The sequence below is a fragment of the Oenanthe melanoleuca genome, chromosome 3 (genome assembly GCF_029582105.1).
Source record: "Oenanthe melanoleuca isolate GR-GAL-2019-014 chromosome 3, OMel1.0, whole genome shotgun sequence".
In the NCBI taxonomy this organism is placed as follows: domain Eukaryota; kingdom Metazoa; phylum Chordata; class Aves; order Passeriformes; family Muscicapidae; genus Oenanthe; species Oenanthe melanoleuca.
This window is the reverse complement of record NC_079336.1, coordinates 5,416,666-5,440,488: the sequence shown is the minus strand read 5'-3', so window position 1 is coordinate 5,440,488 and position 23,823 is coordinate 5,416,666. Positions and strand designations below refer to the sequence as shown.

General features: G+C 42.1%; 3 protein-coding genes across 3 annotated transcripts; 2 read left to right on the top strand and 1 right to left on the bottom strand.

The window, feature by feature from the left end:
* Positions 1-63: 63 nt before the first annotated feature.
* On the bottom strand, positions 64-13,479 carry MEP1A (meprin A subunit alpha). Its single transcript, XM_056487898.1, has 14 exons — positions 13,277-13,479; positions 13,168-13,192; positions 13,025-13,072; positions 12,349-12,389; positions 12,164-12,242; positions 11,730-11,847; positions 10,423-10,598; positions 8,611-8,832; positions 7,533-7,682; positions 4,767-4,982; positions 3,428-3,886; positions 1,925-2,095; positions 1,191-1,398; positions 64-827 (listed from the first exon to the last, which is right to left on the bottom strand). The coding sequence occupies exons 1-14, from the start codon at positions 13,343-13,345 to the stop codon at positions 680-682; spliced, it is 2,130 nt and encodes a 709-aa protein (XP_056343873.1). The 5' UTR covers positions 13,346-13,479; the 3' UTR covers positions 64-679.
* Positions 13,480-17,167: 3,688 nt separating this feature from the next.
* On the top strand, positions 17,168-18,046 carry LOC130251346 (taste receptor type 2 member 41-like). The gene has a single exon (XM_056487896.1). The coding sequence runs from the start codon at positions 17,168-17,170 to the stop codon at positions 18,044-18,046; it is 879 nt and encodes a 292-aa protein (XP_056343871.1).
* Positions 18,047-21,782: 3,736 nt separating this feature from the next.
* LOC130251345 (taste receptor type 2 member 9-like) lies at positions 21,783-22,736 on the top strand. The gene has a single exon (XM_056487895.1). The coding sequence runs from the start codon at positions 21,783-21,785 to the stop codon at positions 22,734-22,736; it is 954 nt and encodes a 317-aa protein (XP_056343870.1).
* The last annotated feature ends 1,087 nt before the right edge of the window (positions 22,737-23,823 follow it).

The following is a 23,823-nucleotide window of genomic DNA, read 5'->3' as shown; positions in this document are numbered from 1 at the left end:
GAGGTCATTATCACACACTGCAGCCAGGTGGTACAGTTCCATTTTCTTGTCAGGGAATCAGGCCTGTGTTTGCCAATGGTGAACCTGTTCCTGGAACTTTGGGGTGAATCTGGATGGGAAACTGTTCTCTACAGTTAGAAGCACTTATGATGGTTTGGTATGACAAGGTGGTATGGGCAAGAATTTATTAATTCTGTCTAATAGCTAATTAGTGTAAGTAAACCAGCACAGCCCCAGGGAAAGTGAATGATGATATACTGACTTACATAAGTATCTGTACCCTTTAGAATTCTCTTTAGGAGCATTTCCAGAATCTTAATACATGTGTTTTGCTGTGATTTTTAACAGTGTTTTGAGAGGCTCAACTGGTTATTTAATCTAAGTTTGAACCATGGCTGAGAGTAAATGCATAGGCTGTCAGCACTGCTGCTTGCTGTGGGATGAAGAAACAAAACTTTCAAAAAACACATAAGAAAGGCAGTGTATGAATTTTCATCAAACAGCTCTACATGACACACTTTAACTGCCACATCCCTCAGAAAAAAATAGATTGCTGCCAAGCTGTTGGCAGAGCTTTTCATCCATATGATGGCTGGTTTTCTCCAATTTATATTCATCGTTTTTCACTGAAAATGGGTATCTTATGAACCAGGTTGAAATTTGTCCCCCCTGCAGTTTTTTATTTTCTAGCCATCATGGAAATGAGGACGATAGTTAAGACAATGGTTCCAGCAATTCCACCAATTGACATTCCCAGGATGTTCCCATGGATCTGCCTTGATTGACACCTCTCACCAGTGAAGAAGAAAGCTTGTCCTGATGGGCACCTGGGAAAACAAAGCACAGATTTAGTGGATCAGGAGCCTTGCCATGCTCTCACCCCAAGGTCCTCACATTCACTATCCCAGATGAACAATTCCCATTGGATGGGTTCATGTCACAACATTCCCACCTTAGAAGGCTATTTACACACCCTGGAAGCATGACAGAATGGGGCTTCTTTGCTTTATGCAAAGGAACCTGCCCTCCTGGCTGCTGGTAGGAACTAGTAACTGTGGTAAAGTATTTTATTTCTACTATTCCTTGAAAATCTGGTGGCTTAGAGCTCTGAGGTCTGTAGATGTGAATACTTTTTAACTGCATCACTTGAAGTAGAAAGCCAGGGCAAAGAGGGAGGAGGTCTGTGGTACCTGCAGCTTGCTTTTCCTTTCACATTCACACAGACTCCATCATTCTGACAAGGGTTTGGGTCACACGGGTCTGGCAGATAAAGCAGCTGCTCTTGAACAGGCTCCACGTCCTGGGCTGCTCTCTTCTGCCTTTCCAGAACCAGGCCTTCCATGAGGGCAGATTGCACAGGTCCAACAGGAACTTCAGTGTTATTGAGGTGAATTATATCTTTTAAAAAAGGAGAAGGACATCAGAATCAGTGAATATTGCTATATATAATGTGCCTCACATCAGCTTTCTGGATCAGAGGGTATTCCTTGTCCATGTTCCCTTTACAGAGCTCTTGCTGTAGCACAACAAGTTCTGTGTATTTAAAGCACAAGATAGAAAATAATACTGAAATTACAGAAACTAGTTAGGTAAATCTGTGATGTTCTCTAAGGCTGTTCTATTTGGAAATAAACACAGTGGGGATGTCCCTTAGTATGTCTGGTGCTTAGAAATGGACATAGCTACTGATCAGGGTGCTTAAAGGTGTCTAAGAAGCTCACATCTCAAAACCCACTGCCATTTAGATCCCTCAACTCACAATCTCTTTAGTCAACCTCACCCACCTGACACTAGGACAAGAAATGCTTTATAAAGTTGATCCCCAACAAAGAGGTTTTGGAGACAGGTGTCAAGAGTTAATTGAATGCATGAAAATAGAAAGAATCACCTATTTTGTAAGGAGAATAAGGAAAGGAATCCTTACCATTAAATTCTGCAAAAATAATCAGGTCATCATTTTTCAGGAAGCTCCTCCGTCTCAGCTGGCTGTGGGATATGAAGTTATTCCACCCCCAGTTTACACTTCTGTTGCAATTGCATGACTCATCAAATCTTCCAGCAATTGATGGTTTATCCCATATTATAGTTCCACTCTCTGCAAAGAGAAAATGAGAATCACAAAATTGTGCAGGTCATAGTATGACATGACCTTTTCCTGCATTAGTGTGTTAAAGGGGATTTATGCTGTAAAATCAAGTTCAGGCCTGACATTCCCAAAGAAATCCCAGAGGACTGACAAACTAAAGGTGCCAGATCACTAAAGGTGATCATCAGGTTAGGTGTGCCTGAGGATTCTTACTCTGAGGCCATAGAAATTTCACAACTCCTCTTTCACTGAGAACTACACAAACACAAATTGCCTCATCATTGGCACCAGCTGTGAGTTCCCTCCTGAGTAAGGACACTCCCCACCAATTTGTAAGCACCTGTGGTTTAGAATTTAGTTGATTTTGGTCATTACTATGATTTTGTTAAATGTATTAATATTTAGGGTTTAAAAGCTCCTACTGTAAAAGTATGTACTTAACTTCCACTAGGAAAAGTAGAAAGGGATGAAGATTCACGTGGAGTATTTTATTCTCAGTTTAACTGAGTTAAATTCTGTTTTTTTCCTATTATTCTTATTTCTATCATGGAATCACAGAAAATTTTGGATTGGAATGGACCTAAAAGATCGTCTTGTTCCAACCCCCTGCCATGGGCAGGGACAGCTTTCACTAGACCAGGTTGCTCCAAGCCCCATCCAGCCTGGCCTTGAATCCTTCCAGGGATGGGGTAGCCACAGCTTTTCTGGGCAACCTGTTCCAGTGCTCCACCATCCTCACAGTAAAGAATTTCTTCCTAATATCCAATCTAAACCTGCTCTCTTTCAGTTTGAAGACAATTCCCTTTTGTCCTGGCACTCTGTCCTTTTGTGAATAGTCTCCATTATTCTTGCAGGCTCCCTTCAGGTACTGGAAGGCAACAATTACATCCCCCTGATTATTCAGCCTTCTCTTCTCCAGGCAGAACAAATTTGAATTAACATCTGTGAGAAAGGGTGAATGTTGTGCATTCAGACCATGTAGGCTGAGGTTCACTGAGTATGTTGAAGTTGACTGAGCCTCCAAAATGCAGTTTTAACTTAAATTATTGTTTTGTGTCAGAATACTGCACCCTGCTGGCATTCCATCAAACTGTGGTGATATGTTACCTACCACAATGGACAAGCCACAGGTAGAATGGAAATTGCCAGCTCTTGGGAAAAATCTGTATTTAGAGTCAAGCTCAGATACCCCAGGGGTTGCTCATAGTAACATCAACCTTATATGTGTCCCAAATTGGGAAATATGGCCAAAGTTTCTCAGCTCTGAGTCCTACACTCAGTCCTCTTACTCAGACTCCTTGGCTGTCATTGTCAGCATTCCTCCAAGCAGGCACTGCTTACCTAAGTCAACGTGGTCCTTGCTTGTGGTGAAGCTTTTGCTGGAGGACATCCTTTTCAGGGCGTCGGGGTCCTGGTCCAGCACGGTGAGAGTGGCCTGGCGGTTCAGAGCCGGCCACTCCAGGACTGCATCGTTCTCTCCACTGCACAGGTGGAAGGCAACACGAGCATAGCCACTGTTTTGGTAGTTGGGCAACACGCTGATGCCAAATCCATAACCCTCAGGGCTGTAGAACCGGGGGCTTTCAATAAGGCTGATGGACGAGTTCTCAAGGATTTTGCTGAAGTTGCGAATGACCCACACAGCTGTGGGACAGGGCATCTCTGTCAGAGTCACATCATCAATGGCAATGCCACCCAATGAAGAGCTGGGGCTGCCCTTCAGCCCTTGGAAGAGGTAACGAAATTTCTTCTGAGCATTGAGGGTTACGTGGGCAATTTTCCAGTTGGAGTCACTGTCCGCTTTGGTAAAAGGGAAGAAAAGCATTGCCATCAGTGTGATTACAGATTTAGAACCCCTAGCCATCCATCCCAGTTGTATCTTTATACAACTGGACCCCTCACAGATTCCTGAAAGCCAGAGGTGTTAAGCTGGTATTGTGACTATAATATATCCACATTGTTTTGTCATCTAAATGCTTTGGATGTGTTGTACAAGGAATTCTTCACATGTTAGGGAATGTCAGCCTCCAGTATAAAGGGCACAGCCTAAGGGCTAAGATTAAACACTAGGATGGGAATCAATGACCTAAATGGCTTCCTGACACTTTTTCATGGATTTATCCTTCACTGGAAACTGCTGCAGCCTGATGTAGGCAGGTCATGACAGGTCTTGTGTTTTGACAACACAAATCACTCGGAGCTGCAGTGGCTGAGTTTGTCCTATTTAGCAAATCACCCAAAGTGGGAATCCAATTCACATTTCCAAAACTGCATATGCTTTTATATTTCCAGCTGTCTAAAAATCAGTCTGGGGTTCTTATTGACTGCAGAGGAGTACAGGTATTTTACACCTGAACAGCCCACTCATAGATCATACAGCAGCCAGTGGAGACACTGTCAATTCATCTCCAGCACGACTTGGGGTCCCTCTGAATTACTGAGTGAAACATAATATTAGAAATGTTGTGACTTCTGCTGTGAAGCATCAAAATTACGTTATTACCACCCACAGTTTCTCTGCTAAATGTGCTTATGTAATACCAAAAATCTTATAGCCATATTGCAAGATATTCTGGTAACTTCAGAAAAATCTTTTGGCTTCTGAGCCAGTCTTCTGTGTTTACGGGCACAGTAAGTCAACTTCTCTCTACCCAAATATTCACCTTATTCCCAGAATTACCTTGAAAGGTTTGAATTTTCCTCATTTTGCGAATGTTCCCAGTGCCATCATCCTCTTTAAGCCAGATGATCAGCTTGTCAGAAGGGCTTCCAGTGGTCCTATAGAAGAACTGGAGGCACTGCTGGGTTCTCCTTGGATAAAGGATTCGGGACTCTAGGATTGCCACCTCACCTGCCTGGCCAGAATTGGTGTTGAAGTACATGAAGTAGCCAGCATCTGGGAAGAAAGGGCAGTGTGTCACTGCCTGTTTACACATTTCCTGAAAAGCTGAATGGTGTAAATTCATCTTTTCATCTGCACTCTTTCAGCAAACAGAAGAGAAGTACTTACGTGAACAATAAAGGAAATTATGTGTCAGCCATCCAAGACAGACTGGGATAAGAACAGGAGTAGCAGTTCAGCATACATATTGAACTCCCTGCTGTCACCTCATGTCATTTTTTCATTAGTTGGTCTAATTGGAATTTGGATTCCTCAGGAATGTCGGAGATACATGAGGCAGAGAACTCAGTGGTGACCACAAGCAATTAGTAGATACATTTTTTACTTGATTTATACTGAAGATAATCTAAAAATGAGTTCTTAGAGGTCATGTGCTATATTACCTTGTAAAGAGTAAGATAATTTCTTATCAGCAATAAAGACAATAAACGTGGGTTGGACACAAAACACTGGCCTGACCTTGAACATGCAGAAGGTCTTTTTTTACAGCTTGCCCAAATGTTCCAAAACTCAGTGACTGTCCATAGGAAATTACTTAAGAATTCCCTCTCCTCTATTTCTCATTAACATTTTTGAAGTGTTCTTTACTTTGGTTTTGAAGTATCTATTTTTATCCTCATATTTAGAAGGACTCACCATTTGAGCACCTATCATATCTTTGTATCACACAAAGTTATCTGTACTGTGTACTTTTTAGTTACTGAATTTAGTCAATGATTAAATTAATAAGTTAATTTTTTTAGCTGTTGTATGAAAGTTCCATGGACTCTTGCCCAAGATAAAATCTTAGAATCAGGATGGTTTGGGTTGGAAAGAACCTTGAAGATCATCTTGTTCCAACAGTTATACCTGCAGCTGCATAAAGGCAGTGCAGCTTCCTGCAGGGTTAGTGAAGGGTCTTGAGCTGTTTATCAAGTTCTTTCTAATTAGTCAGGGGAATTACCTTCATTCCCTTCCACATGGTAGCAATACTTTGAACTCATATCCACAGAAAGCTTGCCAGAGCTTACTGTATGCAATGTACGACACTTGACCATCAGTTAAACTTATTTTAGTTTTAAATGTATTAAATCCAAGTATGATCACTCTTGCTCCAAGTGAGAAGCAGGGCGGTGAGCCTGTTGCTGCAATTGTTAGAGTAACAAACCCCCAAATGATCTAGACTCTACCTCCTTTTTAATTAGAAATAAAGGCAACATTAGCTACCTATGGCAATTAGAATATGGCCTTGGCAGACTTGAGCAGACTCCCTAAATATTATGCTGTACTTTCCCTCCTTCAGTTCAGCTGGCAATAAGTTGAAAACCTAGAATATCAAAACTGTCTGGGGAAAATAAGATCCATCTATGATAGAAACTTAGAATTTGCCCTCACTTGAAATGATTGCAGAACCAGTTCTCAAAAAATGTCAGGAATTTTTGATGGAGTAAATGACCCTTTGGAGGTGCCAAAAGGACACTCCCTATTCATGCAATTCATTTCTGCACTCTAGATATCCTCAGAGACACCTATGCTCTCCATTAACTCTTCCAAAAATGTTGACACTTATTTTGTACTGAATCACTGGATGCTAAAACCCAAGTGCACATTAAGTGCCCAGTTCAGGCAGATTGGATTTTATGTGATGAACCCAAAAACTCAATTAAATTATCTTTGCCAGTTAGAGTGGTAAGAAAGAGGAGAGAAAGAATTAAGAATCAGTTGAGAGTTAGAAGCATGTATTTCTAGAATTTCAGGTGGTTTTCTTGAGTTATGTTCTTGGTCCTCATCAATAATTACATGCATTGTAAAAGGTTGGACATCTGTTCTTTCAGTGGGTGGGTTATTTGAGGGGAATAAACTACTCCTGAGTGCAGCAAGCAGAAGAGTAACAAAGCACAAGTGAATGTGCTTTAAGTCAGGAATCCTTCCCCTTCCACTGAGGCAAAATTTACCACAGAAGTTCACTTTTCTCTTGGAATTGTGTAGTAATTTACCCCGTTTAAACAATGACAAATTAGGCTCTTGCTTTTCAGAACTGCCTGTTGGGATTTAATCTTTATTCTTAGCTGTAAACTAGCACAGTGTGGCTGTGACTGGGGCTCACTGCTCAATTTTTGAGAATATCTTCCTTTGAAAAATGGTGAATTTACCACATCAAAATTAAAAGTATCCCTGAACTCCTATCATAAAATTTTTCAACTTTATTCTACTTCCAGAACTATAATTCCACAAGCTTAATATCCCATTTGCATTGCAAACACAGTATTTATGAGTGGCTACAAGACTTTTAGATTCTTATCATGAGGTAATATAACCCTTACACAGACTTTGGAAGTTGCAGTAAATCGTTTACCAGGTTATGTTTAAAAGACCTCTAGTTAAGATTGTTCTTTGTCTCCTTTGATCTTGCTGGTGTGGACAACATTCCACTGAATTAAAAAAGTTCAGTGAGAGTGGGAATGCAAACACTGTCTAGAGTCTTTAACAACTTCTCTGAACGCATCATTGTAGTCAATCCTGGAGAAAACCCAGCTCAGAAAGTGTTTTGCTCCTTTCTTTTACCTCTACAGCGCCCAGAAAATGTGTGGTCCTCCTGCCCTGTCATGCTGCCCTGCTGGTGGACCCAGTCTTGGTCATGGTTGGTGCCCTGGATCATACCACAGATGTTTTCAAGCTCAAAAGAGCACTGGTCCAAAAAGGTGTGAGTTGAAGCTGAAAAAAAACATACACATGGTCACCTCAGAGTGAGCTAGTAGCTAATTAAAATTTCTGTTCTAATTTTGAGGGAGGATGTTGTTTACAGTAGTATAACTATCCTGTAGAGAAGACAACCCTTATGTTAGCAGGTGTGAGCCAAATGACTCAAAAGAGGAAACATTGATACCTGAAGGGATTCCCTGGATAAAGACAACAATCTTTGACCTCTTTGCAGAAGGTTAATATGCCCCATGTGGCAGAGACAGATGGTGACTGTCTTTGTGCCTCTTTGCCTTGGTGTATTTAACCATTCCTTGGCTGAGGTTATTGCTCTTCATGGCAGTTCTCATATGGAGCTCTGTCCTTCCACTCCAAGCAAAGTCCACCCAGTTACCTTGGGCTGGTTCAGCTGAATCTGCCTGCAAGGTCATGCTTCTGCTGGCAGCACCAGCACAATAACTTCTCAATAACAACCATGATCAGTGATAACATCTTCAACCAGATCAGCAAAAATCTAGACAGTGTGGGACTCTAGACCTAGCCAATCTCAGGTCCAAAAATAATCTGATTCAGTCCAAATGTCAGTAAAAGAGGACAAAGTGCAGTTGCATTCACCTCAGAAAAGCACAACAAGGATGCCCACACACCACAGGCAGAAAACACAACCACAGGTCTGAACTCCTGGAGCAGCGTGGATGAAAAAGTGTGAATGGTTTGACTTTCCTGGGCTATTTTTACAAAAATAATGACAGTGAAAAGAGCCAAAAAGGAATGAGAAGGGAATAAACTGATTGTGTTAATCTGCACACCACAGGTCCTGTCCCATACCTCTTCAAGCACATTTGAGAAGAGTTTTTGTGATTTTAGAGATGTAAGGGAGGCGAGCAAGCCTGGCTCAAATAGAACCAAAGAAACTGTTTGCCATGGTTAAATTCTGACTTACTGCAGTTGTACATGCGATTTAGTCTTTCCAGGTCAATGGCACTGAGGTCTAGACGTTGTCCAATGATGTCATCAAACGCTGGTATCTTTGCTGTGATGGTGGGGATGCTTGCATTTTTGTTAAATGAAAATGGTTCATAGTGCATCAATGATTCGTAGTCATAGGGGGTGTTCAGGTCAGTGATGTAGGTGTCATCATACTTTGCAAAATTGTGCTCTTTGCCTGGTAAAAGAACAGAAAAGTGCTTCCTCGTTAGGGAAAATGGAAAGGAAATGGCAGTAAATGTCCCCTTGGATACAGTTTTCCGAGGCACAAATTATATACTCAAAAGAAATTACTTCACAACAAAATGTTAAAACTTAGCAAGATCTGTGTTTGTCATTTGGACAACAAAACAGTTCTGGATTGCTGTTCTGTGCTCTCACAGGTGACTTCAGTAAATTAAAAAATTATTGTCAGTGAGCTGTAAAGAATGAGATACATAGAAGGTTAGATTACAATTAATAGGAATGTCTTAATAGTAATGATCCTGAAGGATTAAGTTTAAGGATTAATGTACTCCACTCCAGAATCTGTGAATATTGATGCAAACATTTCCCAGGGTATTAGATCATATATGGAGAAGGAGAGGCCCCAAAACTCATAAAGGAGACAAATATGACAGCCCTGAAATGTCTTCAGGTTCTGTTCTTCTTTGAAATAAATAATGCCCTAGCAATCTCTGGGGAAAAAGGAAAGATATATCTGCCCTAGATTTACAGTATTGATATGATATTTCTATTGGAATTGCTTTTGGAAAGAGGTTTCTCATGGTTTCTAGGTGAAGTAAGTTGTCCTTAGTAAAAGTTTTTCATTATGAGGGTGTCTGCTAGGGCAAAGAGAGGGATCGATTTCACATGCTTTGGTAAAGAAGTAAAAAGAGCTTGCCAGCATTTATGACTGCAAATAATGTTTTGAGAATATCTGTTATTCTTTTTCAAAGACAAAACAGCAAATGAGTGTGCTAGTGGGTAATTACACTTTCTCTGCTTAACAATTGCCCTTCCCTCTGCAAATCACAAAGGCCTTCAGTTCAAGGATTGAGATTATATAAGAGCTTGGAATTGTTTTCTTACAGAGACTTGAATTGCAACCAAAAAACAAACAAACAAAAACCCAACAAAACCTCTTCTAGTCACCCCTTTTCAAATAAATTCTTGTTATGTAATACAGAATCAGACCTTACAGCAGACAACAGGGAAAGCTGCCTAGGTATCAGGAGGACAGTGAAGAGTTTGCTGAAATTCATAAAGCTCCTGAGTGTGGTGATAGGACAGAGCCCTATCTCATATTCCACATCCCATCTAACAATTTTAAGGGGTTTTTCATGTGCAAAGTGAATATTTTCAGTTTCAAGAAAGCCTAAATCTCCGAATATAAAAAACTTTGAAAGGATTTTGAAAGGATCTTTGCCTACAGAAGAGCTTCTTCAAAATTCATCATCGAAATAAGTTTACAATTTGCATTACATGGTAAAAGGAAACAGATGCAGAGAGGGGAAGTGATTTGTTTAAAATAAGAGAGCAGAGTAGTCCAAGAGCCAATGGGGAATAAAAGTCCTGATTTCCAAGGAAGGCCTCTCTCTTCTGGCTTTCAACAATGTCCAGCTTTGACCAGAGAAGTTGCACCAAAGTTTCTTAATTTACAGTGGTCTCAGGTGTGGCCCACCGTTTCTAAAATTCTATCTTTAGGAAGGTCTTTAAATCTAGAAGTGAAAATGGGATATTGATAAATCTGCACTTTGCAAAACCTAACTTGAATGTTAAAACCCACCTTCTTCAATTTCATCCCACCAGATATTCACATAGTCATCCCGGTCCATCCTCGACTGCTCATGGTAAAATCCTAAAGCATGCAGGATCTCATGTTCCACAATTGCTCTGTAGTCACACCCTGACCCAATGGAGAGGTTTTGTCCAGTCTGCAGGTCCCCCACCATGGACCAACACCTGAGAAAGAGGGAGAGCTTACTCTCTGTTCAGTAGTTTTTTCTCTAAGTTTAACTTTTCAGTCTGCTCATTGGATTTAGAGTAAGATTTTAATAAGAAAGGAGTCACATAAATAATTATTTAGATTCTGACCATATGCCTTGATACCCTAAAAATACTCTAGCCTGAAAGCAAATCCCCAGAAACTATCACTTCATTATTCATCCTCTGTGTCAGAGAAGCTCACCCTATATTTTTGAAAGCTATAGAAGTTTCATCCTTCATCAGCTGCCATTTGGCCAAGAAACATAAAACATATAACATACATGGAAACAGTAAATTCATCAAAACAGGCTCAGCATTTCTGCAATAACTTGGGCTAGAGAAAAGACCCAGGAGTATTTAGAACAGCAACACTTCATCCTTTTTAACAGCAATCATGCTTTTCATTGGCCAGAGGTGTGAAAGTACATTTCCAGCATTAAGATCTTCAACACTGACTTGTCAAAAATCATGAGGCTTGTAAACTTGTAAGAAAATGTCATAAGACACTCAAGGAAAAGCTGAAGGAAGAAACTTGAACTTCTGGGAAAACAAGACATATTCACAGCTGATATAGTGAGAAGAATTTTGTGCTTTTCTATATTTTCTTTCAAAACATACTTAGCTGTAGGAAATAAATCCCTTCAGTACTTGAAAATCTGAAAATCTTTCAGATTTTGAAAGACCATTCACTAAAGAAGTCATGTCAAAACAATAGAAATATTACAGTAGATTGTCTTTACACTGCCTTCTCTGTCTTCCAAAAATTTCCAGACTTAAATTCTAGCTATTCACATTCACATTCTTGGTAAGTGAAAGGATATACATGGGGGTCTTCATCAAAAGGGAAAACGAGCCTAGATGGAAAAGTGGAAGTAGTTGATGAAAACTCAGATGCTGGGATTCACCTTCAGAGCTCATCCTCTAAATAAGTCAGCAGAGGGAGCAGCTGCTTGCAAGCTGTTTGTCTAAGAATGTAAGATAACTTGTTTTTCTGGTGGCCTTTTTTTCTCTGCTGACAGCAAACCTTTAGAGTGCTGAAGTCAAATGGAATGAGCTCCCAGCTGATTCTACACAGCAAAACTAAACAGAAACTGGGATTACCCTTACCCATTTTGTTTGCTAAAGAAAATGTAGGTTCTTTCTCCTTCATATGGCTTGAAATCAATGCAGGACTTCAGGCGGAACATTTCAAATGCCTGGAGAATGACTCCTTTGGCATTCAGGTCTGGAAAACAAGGACAGAACCTTTAATACACTGCAGTTTGGTCACCTTGGAGAGGTAAGATATGTACAGATACACACGTGGAACCAAAGGAAAAATGATTGACAAGAGAAATTAATGAATTTGATTAAATTGTGGTTTGCTATGTTAGCTGTAGAAGAAAGAAAAATAATTTTGATATAGAGTACAATAAGTAGATATTAGTGAAGTTTAACATTTAAAATTTGAAACAGTTCTGAAAAAGGCAAAATTTTTTATCACAGTGACTGCAGAGCAAATAAGGATTGGAGTTAAAATCTGAGTAAAGTGTCTGCATTACCTAGGTCATCACCCAGAATATAGGGAATAGGGAACTTCCATCTGTAGGTCTCATTTCTTAAGGCATTTCGCTGATTTTTCTGAAAAGGGAATTTACAGCTGGTGATGCATCTACTATAGGAAAATGAGATGACTTGTAGCAAAAATACAATTTGGACAAATAACAGAAAGCTTTTAATTACTTACAGGGAGCAAGATATCACCCTCAAAGAGGTCCAGTCCAGCAGCTGAAATGCAATTTAATCAAAGAGAGTATAAATGAATTTCAAATGTATTTCCTTTCATAAACCACATTGAACATGCTTATACAAAGTTAATGTCCTTGAGCATCTACAGAAAATAAATAAGGACCAGCCTTTATACACTGAGATATAGGTAATAATAAAAGTAACAGCAGTTTCTACTCAATATTTACTTCTTGGCCGTGTCTGCCTTTGTGGTGGCACCATTATCCATGGTCATCTTTGATGAGCTCTGCTTGCTTTCAGGCATTGACAATGGGACAGTGATCAATAAACATCTAAGCTGCTTTCCATGTTTGCAAAACATTATAAAAATCATATAGAGATAGGCAGAAAATGCAGTTGGGACTGGAGAGTCCTTCCAAATCATATAGTGTTTTTCTGCCTTAGCACCATGGGTCTGTCCAAACTTCAGAAAAAAACCCAGACATCTGCATCACTTGTTTACACAAAGTTATAGTCCTGGAAATGTTCATGTGTCACAGAGAGAGGAGGGTAATTCTGAGCTCACTTTATTTTCATTCTCTTGTTAGAGAGCTACCTGACCATCAGTCTCCTTTACAATATTGAAAATTCATCATTGTGTTCACAACTCTTCAGGTGTCATGAGAATAACTCACCCGAGTTGATTTGGGGAATGTCTTTGAATACCTCACCAGCTCCAGCATCTGCAAGACAGTCAAAACAAAGTGTTCTGTTGTGGTGACTCACAGCAAATAGAAGGAAATGCTTCAAAACTCAAACCAGCTCACACAGCACTTACCAGCTTCACTGGAGAGGTGTCCCACCTGGAAGAGAATGGAATACAACCAGTATAAGGTATGAGATGCCTCTGGACTGAGAGGAGACTGTAGAAATCAGGTTTTACTCACAGAGACTGGAGAACCATAGACAGAACATAGCAGAAGTGTCAGGCAGAGTGGGAAGATGGTGGAGCCCATTTTTGCAGTGGAAACAAGCTGGTCCCCCTCATCTCTGGCAATATATAGGACATGCTGCTGAGATTTCCATGGAGCATCAGCCAATCAGCATCAGACTCTCCACCTTTGAAACATTATTATAAGAGTTAGATTTCCTCCTGGATGGCACCTGATGGCATTGCTCTTATCAGCTACCTAAGTTCACTTGGAGGAACATTGCAGAGAGGAATGTGGTAACTTCACATCTTCAGTGCAGCTGGTGAGAGACCCACCCAGACTTCACATAACAGCTTCTCCATCTGGCCCAAAGCTGCTGACTCCTTCCCCTGTGTTTGTTATCTGTCAGCACTGTGATCTTGACTGCACATGAGAAAAGCCATACTCTTAAGCAGAATTATTCCAGGTTTACAGCACTGCAGTGCCTAATGGCCAAGGCACTGCTTTCAATTAATAATTAACATCACATTGTAAAGATTAGAAGTAAGAGAGATATGATTATGAATGCCCTGCCAGTGTTTTTCCTCAGCTGCTCCCATCCCAGACTGATGCTCCATGCACAAGCTGCCACTCTCTGCCTCCAGAAGTGGTCACTTATAGCAGTAATCCTTGGCCTTCCAGGTGGGTTTCAGAGATCACTAACTCTTGTCCTGCATCTTGCTCTCTTCTTTCTCAGGGACATGGGTCAGGAAGCACTCCATAAATCTCTAATTTGCTGTGCATCAGTATTCCCACAGCTCCCATGTGCCCTGGAGTGCCTAAGTGCCTTTAGCTTAGCATGGAATCCTGCTCCTTCATTTCACATCTGAAATTATAAGTCATGGAAGTGAGGATGTTCACCTCTATGTTTGGCAAATAGATAAGGAAAGGGCTTCTGCCATGATGCCACTACCCACAGCACAAGGCAGAGAGCTTGAGTAAGTAGGTTTTGAGCAGTAAATGCACCTGTCCTAGACAGGAGTCAGTCCTTCAACCTAAGCAACATATTTTCTCTAACCAAATCAAAGTACGAAGCTATTCCTAAGAGATAACATTGCAGAGGAAAAAGTACAGATATCTCTTCTCATTTGGAGAAGAAGGGCCACAGAGCACTAATCTTTCACCTAACATAAATGAATGCTCTTTAACACTTTCTTTTAAGAATGATTGTTTCTGACACTTCAGCTTAGCAGGATACACTTTTAGTTAAATTAGCATGTCTCAAGATACATCGTGTCAGGGCTGTTTTCACAGGTGAGCAAAGAGAGCCAAAACACAGCACCAAGGCCATATTTCCAGATGTTTGGCAGTGGATGAGAGAAAGGAAGCAAAAAATTGAAGCAAAAGCAGAGCTGTCTGAAAAACACTTGGTTTTTATTACCCTTAACTTTGAAATAACTCAAGACCCCAAAAAGGATGTTTAAAGTCATTCTGAGGGCAGATACTTGTTTTCATAGATATATATATAGGGGGTCTCCTGGACTCCTTTTAGGGACTGGACTAGGCTCTAAGGTCTCCCTGGAGCCTTCTCTTCTCAAGGCTGAGTAGCCCCAGCTCTCAGACTGTCTCCATAGCACAGGGGCACCAGCACCAGTTTCATTTTGTCCTCCCTGGAGGGCAATGCATGCACATTATTCCATTGGCTGCAGTTCTGTAAAAAACTTGATGATGGGAAAAGCTGTTGCTCTTCCACTCTGGGTTGTACAGCAGGTGCCTTTTGGTCTCTTACATCACATTGTATGAAGTGCCCAAAATTCCTGTGCATCAGTGTTCCCACACCCAAGGGGAGATCCACCCTGGATTCCTAGACACAGACACTACCAGGTGTCACTAGATGCAGATAATACCTTTTCTTAACCTGCTTGCACTGGTTTTAACTTCAGTGTAACATACATAAACAGAGACAGAAATGTGGCTGAAATTTATGTCCTTCGTAAAAGCAACAATAAAAACAAATGTCTCCTGAGCTGGAAAAACTCCAGAGTTTTTCAAAGTGGCACTGGCCACATTTTTAATACAAAATCACCCATTCAGATTCCCAGTTTTTAATTAGGTCTGTTTCCCTTTGCAGAGCTTGAAATAAGACAAGACTGAACTTTCCAGATGCCTCCAGGGTTAACAACTTCAGCCTTCAGATCTGAAATACGTAACAGAGGATAACAACAGCTGTTGCCCTGCTTTTAAAATATAATAAATATCTATAATTCTAGATAGAAAAAATGAATAAGTGTAAATTAGAAATAGGAGCATATATATAAAAATTGTCTGGATGAAAGAGCAAGAAGCTGTTAGCAAAATTCCCTGATTGGAGTAATTTTGGCAAAGGTCATAGAGAGACAAAGAAGCAGGCTTTTGGACATCCAGGGCATTGTTCAGATACCAGTGGAAAATTTTATTGCATGTTATAATGTAATCTGAAATGCTGTCAACTTTGAGCTTAGGGCCAGTAAAAAGAGATAAAGGATAGATACATATGATTTTAAAAGCAATTTACTAAATATTTTTCCTCCTGTATGTTTTGGTTTGAAAGGCAGGTGTCTCCTAAGAAAGGCCTCTTTGAAATGGAGAATGTAAACCCACTTCCTCCAAATCATTATAATTTTGAAATTAAGCAGCTCTCAGGTGAAGATATGGGAAATAGGAATAACAGTTCTTTACTAGGAAAATTAAAATAGAAATACAGGATTACAAAGAAAAATCCAAAAACACTGACAGAGTCAGAATACAACCTGACACCCCGTCAGTCAGTCAGGGTGTTGGCAGCAGTCCCATTAAATGGTGGCTGCATCCTCCTGCAGTGGCAGATGTGGTTCAGCTGGAGCAGTGCTCCTCTAGAAGGTGCAGGTTTCCTCCAAAGGTCTAGTGATGATGTAGAAAGGTCCAGTTTTCCTCTGGAACACTGTGCAAAAAGGCTGCTTTGGTGTTCCAAATCTCAGGTATTACCTAGGTAGGAAAAGCTTGGCTCCTCCCATAACTGGAGAAACTCCCAGTGGGATGATGTAATTTTATCAGTCATACAGTGGAACTCAAGGGCCATTAATAACCAATATCTTCCTGGAAGGAGGATTGGTTGTGGAAAAGATAAAGATGATTGCCTCACCTGGTTTTAAAGATGGCCCATTAGCAGATAATATCTCCCAAGGAGATAAGGATCTCTGCCCCACCTGGTTTCAACAGATGGTGATAGATTACATACTTTTGGTCACATCATGTATTGCAACCTAAGACACTGTATTATTCAAATACTGTCTAAAATCAGATGGCAACAAGGATAACGCTCTGAAGTGTTTCACTTAGAAAATATCTGCTTATCTTCTCAACCTGTACTGAGCTGGGACTGCAAAGAAAAAAGGGGTAGAGAAGATCAATCTGAATGTTTTTCACATTAGGATTCCTTAAACAGATTACTCATCTCACTGCCCTGGCTGTGTTTCGATGAGCACAAATCCCACTCCAAGTGATCATCATGAGTGACCAAGGGACACAACCACCCAGATCCTGAAGCCTGACACTGATCAAACAGGGCTCAGTCTCACAAGCACAACACTCTCCACTGCAGAAAAACATCTCCACTGTTTGTGCCACCCAACACAGCCCCCCTGAAGCAACATGCAAATAGTCAAGAGTGACACTGGCCCCGGGTAAGGGGATACCCAGCACATTTACATCCCTGCACCTGCCCTGCTCCCAGCAGCAGCTCCACCAAAATCCCCCCCAGCAGCAGCAGCAGCAGCAGCAGCAGCAGCAGCAGCTCTATAAAGCTCCTCTTGCCATCCCTGACACTCCAGCAGCAGCAGCCACTGACCTGCCTCAGGCACTGCTGCCACAGCCCCCTTGGCCAGCACAGCTCTGCTCCCCAGCTCCAGCATGGAAGCTTGTCACTCTCCACAGCAATCCAATGTCACTTCATCTGGGGCCATAATTTTGGCCATCATCAGCCTGGAGGCATTTGCTGGCATGTGGATAAATGCTTTCATCGTTTGTGTGCTCTGCATTGGCTGGGTCAGAAAGAAAACCCTGAACTCTAATGAGAAGATCTTGCTGCTGCTGGGATGCTCCAGGATTTCCTTTTTGTGTTTCTCATGGGTATACAGCTTCCTTTATATAATGTATCCCAATTACCTGCATGTTCACACCATACTTCAACTAACTGCATCTTTTCAAACCTTCGTTAATTATTCCAACTTGTGGGTTTCAGCCTCTCTTTGTGTTTTTTATTGTATAAAAATTGCCAATTTCAGGAACAGCTTCTTCATTTACCTGAAAGTAAAAATTGACAGGATGGTGCCATGGCTCTTGTTGGGGTCTGGGATTTTAGCCTTGGCTATGGGCATCGTTACCTATGACCTCACTGAATCTATGCAAAATAACAACATCACTGTCACCTGCCTTGGAAATTTTTGGGAAGAAAGTAAGAGAATAGATAAGCATTTTTTCTTTTCTTTTTTTCTCATTTGCTTTGCGTATGCTGCTTCATTCATGGCAGTCATCTTTTTTGCTGTTCTCCTTCTCTTTTCTCTCTGGAGACACAAACACAAGATGCAGACAAACTCCATGAAGGACCTCAGCGTGGAAGCCCACATCAGAGCCATGAAATCTATTCTCTCCTTCTTAGTGATGTACAGCATCAACTTTGTATGTTCGGTCTTGACAATATTTTATGTCATGATGAATGAAAATACCATGACACACCTTCTATCCATCTATCTCTGTATGCTTTTCCAGGTGTTCATTCTCTTATTCTGATTTTCAGCAATCCCAAACTGGAAAAGGCACTGTTACAGATTCTCTCCTGTGTGAAGTGTGAGATTTTCATGAAGTAGGAAATGAGAGAAAAGCTGGAGCCCATGCAAATTGTTGGTCTTTCACTGTAGAAAACAAGTAATTTAATTTCTAATGCAACTCTCCAGGCAGTGTAGATGATACAGATGTTCACTCTATCAACATCTAAGTTAAGAAAATTTCATTGATATCTATTGAGATAAATGACTGTGAGTTAAATCCATTACTATTGTATGTAGATTTAGCTAAATCTTTGAGATACATTTTTGTTATTAACAAAGTACACTTAGCCCAGATTTTAGGAAGGATGCCTAACTCTCTGTGTGGTAAAGGGATTAATGTGGGCATGAGATTCTGCTGCTGGGGTGATAGGATTATCAGGCAGAGGCCCTTTAGCTCTGCCTGAGCCCAGAGCAAGAGGGAGTGATGCTAATTAAGTGTTCAGCCCCTGCCCAAGGCTCATAGCCTTTGCAATCAGAACCCTTGGGGTCCCTCATTTCCAGGTCAGCTGGCTGCCCACCACCATCTACCATGGCAGCAATAGGGTATTTGGACTGCAGCCTCAGCAGATTTGGCATTTGAAATCCTCCCTGGCAGAGGATGAGAATATGAACCCACTGTGCAGACAGGACATCCCAAAGCAGGGAACACCTCTTTGTAAAGATTTTCTACTTGACTGTGTCAGATTGTATTCTGGTGAAATACTGTTTAGAGGGCTAACTGATGGTAAAGTTGAAGTTAATTAATTATCCATAGATTTTTTTTCTTCTTGTCGTTGGGGTTGTTTTTGTTTACATATATTTAGAACTAATCCACTGAGTGTGTTTATGAATGGTAAATCCAAATTTGTATTTCTACAATAAAATACTATAGTCCGTGATTCTGTGATTCTGTGAATTATCTTATTGAAAATGACAAGACTTACATAATTTGCAATAATTTGAAATCCAGATGAGCTGTAACCAGACCCTTTGATCTCTGAGGAGCAGCAAGGGGTTTATTTTCTTCCAAATTTCTATTCTCTTTATGTAAAGGAAAAATATGCAACAATGGTAAACAAACTGGATGCAAAGAAAATGAATAAAATCATACAGCAAACCTGTCACAAATGTTTTGATTGTCACTGATTGAATCGATTGAATGAAACAACAGGCTGATCTGTAGCTTGGTTTCCCTTTCTTTCTGCTGTAGCTGGCCCTGTTCTGTGTGATCTATGATGGGCTGTATCACTGTGTGACAGTGGCCAATAGCTCTGGGTGAACATGCTGACCCCTGGCACTCACCAGAGGTGGGCACTGATGCACAAAGAGCGAGGCAGGAGCCGCCCTGGGGAGCTCAGGGGGTGCAGAGCCCCCTTCCCACGCCAGCCCTGCGTGTCCTCTGTGCCCCACTGCCTGCAAGGACAGCATTCCCTGCTCTGTGGGACTGCTCTGCTGGCCTGCTTTGACCTGGTGATGAGCTTGGCTTTGCCCAGTGCACTATGGCTCAGTAAAACACCCAGGTAACAGGCTTTGCTCTGCATCAGGGGAACAGTGAGAGGAGGAAGGAATGGAGGAGGCAACTTGCTAAGAGCTGACTGAAATTCCTATTCTACTTTCCCCTGTGCTGCTGTGAGAGTGGAGTTGGAGGATCTGGGGATGAAGGAAGTGAAGTTGAGACTGGGATGGAAGGATGGTGGAGGCAGCAAGTTCTAGTTTTTTGTTTGTTTCTCATCATCTTACTGTACTTCCAATATGAAAAAATTAGATTCCTTTTCCCCATGTGAACTGTGTTTTGTCTGTGAGAATGATGGGCAAGTGATCTCCCTGCCTTTGTCTCAGGTCCCTGAGTTTTTCCATCCTGTCTTTCACCCCTGCCCTGCCTGTGCAGGAGACAGAAGGAATAGCTGGGTGGGTGTCTGGCTGCTTCCTAAAGATCAACCCACCACAGCAGGTGAAACATGAAACAGTTCCAGCAGGAACACAGCAGAACCTGAACTGGTCACTTCTGTCTCCAGATCAGGTCCAGAGGCAGATCTTAAGCAGCTCTTCTGGACACAACTACCCAGTGAAAGGCCTTGAAAGGACAGGAACAAGCACAGCTCCCTTCTTCCCCTGCTGCTGCTCAGCAACTTCATCCTTGAACCTGACAGTCCCAAGCACTTTCACAGCAAAGCCCTGGAAGATCCATCTTATTCCCTACATCCAGTGCAACATCATCCCTGACAACCTCCTATGCCACAAGAATCAGCAGGCACAACCCAGCACCTTGCATGTGTTACCACACAAACCACCACAGCCCCAGCAAACCACACTGCACATCCCTTCTTCCACTGCTCTGCAGTCCCTGACAGTGTGACACCCAGCCCAGGGACACTGCCCTGTGCACCAGCCCCACTCAGCTGGCACTGCAGGGGACAGGGTGTCCATCAGCACAGCCCCACTGCCCAGCCCATGGGGACAGATGCAGGATGTGCCCAGCTTGGAGAAGCTGTGACATGAGAGATGTCAGAAGTGAATGGGAATGGCTGCCTATTGCTGCCACGGTATGGAAACTGCTCTGGGTCACATTTCAAGTCTTTAGGATTGCCAAAAAAAAATGCAGTTAGGAGGATGTGATATGAATCTTCACTTAACGTACTGCTGGTGCATTTATCCCACAAAAAACATGGCTGTCATCATTCTGAAGAGAGGAAATGCTGGTGGTTCATCTTCTGTAGCCATAGAGCTCTTTGTTGGGCTTGCATTTTTCATGGTTCCACCGCAGCATCAGATGGGATTTCCTTGGTTTCAGTGGTTGTTACGTGTAAGGCCAAATGGGACAGATCCTGTACTAACCCATGCCCTACAGAGCTTGACTCAACTCGCCTAATATAAACCTCACAGCTTTCAGGATCCAAATTCATCTGGGCATTCATAAGGGCAGTGCAGTGTGTGAGAAACTTAGCATGGTGCCAACCTTAAATGACTTCACTTTTTCAGCACATGAGATTGGAACCATGGCACAGGGACTTCTCCCAATGTTTATTCTTTTTCCTCCAGATACTTCACCTTATCTCTGTAAAAAATTCCAGCTTTACTTTTCCTTGCTCCCCTTACCTGACCCAATAGTTGGCTCCTCACTCACTCTTAGGGCAATGCCATTGGTAAAACTGACATGGATTTCAATGCTTGGAAAAAATTCAAGTAAACTCATTTTCTTGCATCTTTGACGGAACTTTGCAGCTCCCAGAGTCTAAAATTATAAAAAGACAGTGAGTGTCCTGACCATTCTCTGCTGAGCACAGCCAGGGCTTTGCATAATTGTTATAGATGATGAAAGGACAAGAAGAACCCAGGTGCTGAAGCCTGACACTGATCAAACAGGGCTCAGTCTCACAACCACAACACTCTCCACTGCAGAAAAACATCTCCACTGTTTGTGCCACCCAACACAGCCCCCCTGAAGCAACATGCAAATAGTCAAGAGTGACACTGGCCCCGGGTAAGGGGATACCCAGCACATTTACATCCCTGCACCTGCCCTGCTCCCAGCAGCAGCTCCACCAAAATCCCCCCCAGCAGCAGCAGCAGCAGCAGCAGCAGCAGCAGCAGCAGCAGCAGCAGCTCTATAAAGCTCCTCTTGCCATCCCTGACACTCCAGCAGCAGCAGCCACTGACCTGCCTCAGGCACTGCTGCCACAGCCCCCTTGGCCAGCACAGCTCTGCTCCCCAGCTCCAGCATGGAAGCTTGTCACTCTCCACAGCAATCCAATGTCACTTCATCTGGGGCCATAATTTTGGCCATCATCAGCCTGGAGGCATTTGCTGGCATGTGGATAAATGCTTTCATCGTTTGTCTGCTTTGCACATGCTGGGTTAAAGTGAAAACCCTGAACTCTAATGAGAAGATCTTGCTGCTGCTGGGATGCTCCAGGTTTTGCTCTTTGTGTTCCTCATGGATATATGGCTTTCTTTCAAACATTTACCCCAACTGCCTTCTGGTTTATTCCATATTTCAAATACTTGGAGGTGCTTATAGCTTTTCTAATTGTTCTAGCTTGTTTGTTTCAGCCTCTCTTTGTGTTTTTTATTGTATAAAAATTGCCAATTTCAGGAACAGGTTCTTCAACTATTTGAAAGTAAAAATTGACAGGATGGTGCCATGGCTTTTGTTGGGGTCAGTGATTTTCTCCCTGATTATTGGAATTCTCATCTACAACACTGTGGATGAAGCTGTCTGTAAAAACCTCAATTTCACCTGCCAAGGAAGACTTTGGAAAGCAACTATCAGTCTAGAGGAACATTTTTATCCTCTTTTTTTTGTCACTGGTGTTTTATACACCACTTCACTCATGGCAGTCATCTTTTCTGCTGTTTTCCTTCTCTTTTCTCTCTGGAGACACAAACACAAGATGCAGACAAACTCCATGAACAGCCCCAGTATGGAAGCCCACATCAGAGCCATGAAATCTGTTCTCTCCTTCTTCATAATGTACAGCATCAACTTTGTATGTTTGGTCTTGACAATAACCTACATCATGATGAATCAAAATAATATGATTGTTTTTATATCCATATATCTGTATGCTTATCCAGGTATTCATTCCCTAATTCTGATTTTAAGCAATCCCAAGCTGGAAAAGAAACTGCTGAGATTTCTTTCCTGTATGAAGTACAAGATTTGCATGAGGTAAAACGTGTAACAAAAGCTGGAGCTCATGCAAATCATTTTAGAGAAAAGAAGTTCAATTTATTTTCATTGCAACCCTCCAGGCAGTAGAGACCGTAGACATGTTCAGCTATATATATTTCAAGTACTTTCAACCAATATCATTAGGAGGTAAATAAATTATTATTTGCATTTTATTAAAACAGCTCTTAGAGTTCAATTTTTGCCAATAGCAATGTCATTAGGACTATGTACAAGGTCTGGATGCCAAAGGACAATAATCATACTGCAAACCTGCCTCAATGTTTTTGACTTTCTCTGATTGAATCGATTGAATGAAACAACATGTTGATCTCTATTATGGTTTACCTTTCTTTCTGCTGTAGCTGGCCCTGTGCTGTGTGATCTATGATGGGCTGTATCACTGTGTGGCAGTGGCCAATAGCTCTGGGTGAACATGCTGACCCCTGGCACTCACCAGAGGTGGGCACTGATGCACAAAGAGCGAGGCAGGAGCAGCCCTGGGGAGCTCAGGGGGTGCAGAGCCCCCTTCCCACGCCAGCCCTGCGTGTCCTCTGTGCCCCACTGCCTGCAAGGACAGCATTCCCTGCTCTGTGGGACTGCTCTGCTGGCCTGCTTTGACCTGGTGATGAGCTTGGCTTTGCCCAGTGCACTCTGGCTCAGTTCAATCCCCAGGAACGTGGGTTTTGTGCAAGGTGCAGCATGGAATAACGTCACAATTTCATCTCACAGTGACTGATGAGCTGATACATGGGGTGCCTGGTCCAGGTACTGCAGCTGAGGGCCTGTGGGGTCTCAGCAGTGCAAGGTCAAGGCTGTCCCATGCCGGGAAAATCGACTTCCAGGCACTCCAAGGGACCCAGCACAGGACACTGCTCATCTCATCAGCCACTGTTGTGGCTCCTCTGGAAAATGACAAGTCCTGAAGGACTGCAGGCCATGGGAGGGAGCCATGCTGGAGCTGGGCAAGAGTGCAGGAGACAACTTTTTATGAACTCACTACAACCTCCATTCCTTATCCTCCTGTGCTGCTGAGGAGAGGAGGTGGTAGAGAATCTCAGAATGAGTTACATTGAGCCTGAGATTGTTTG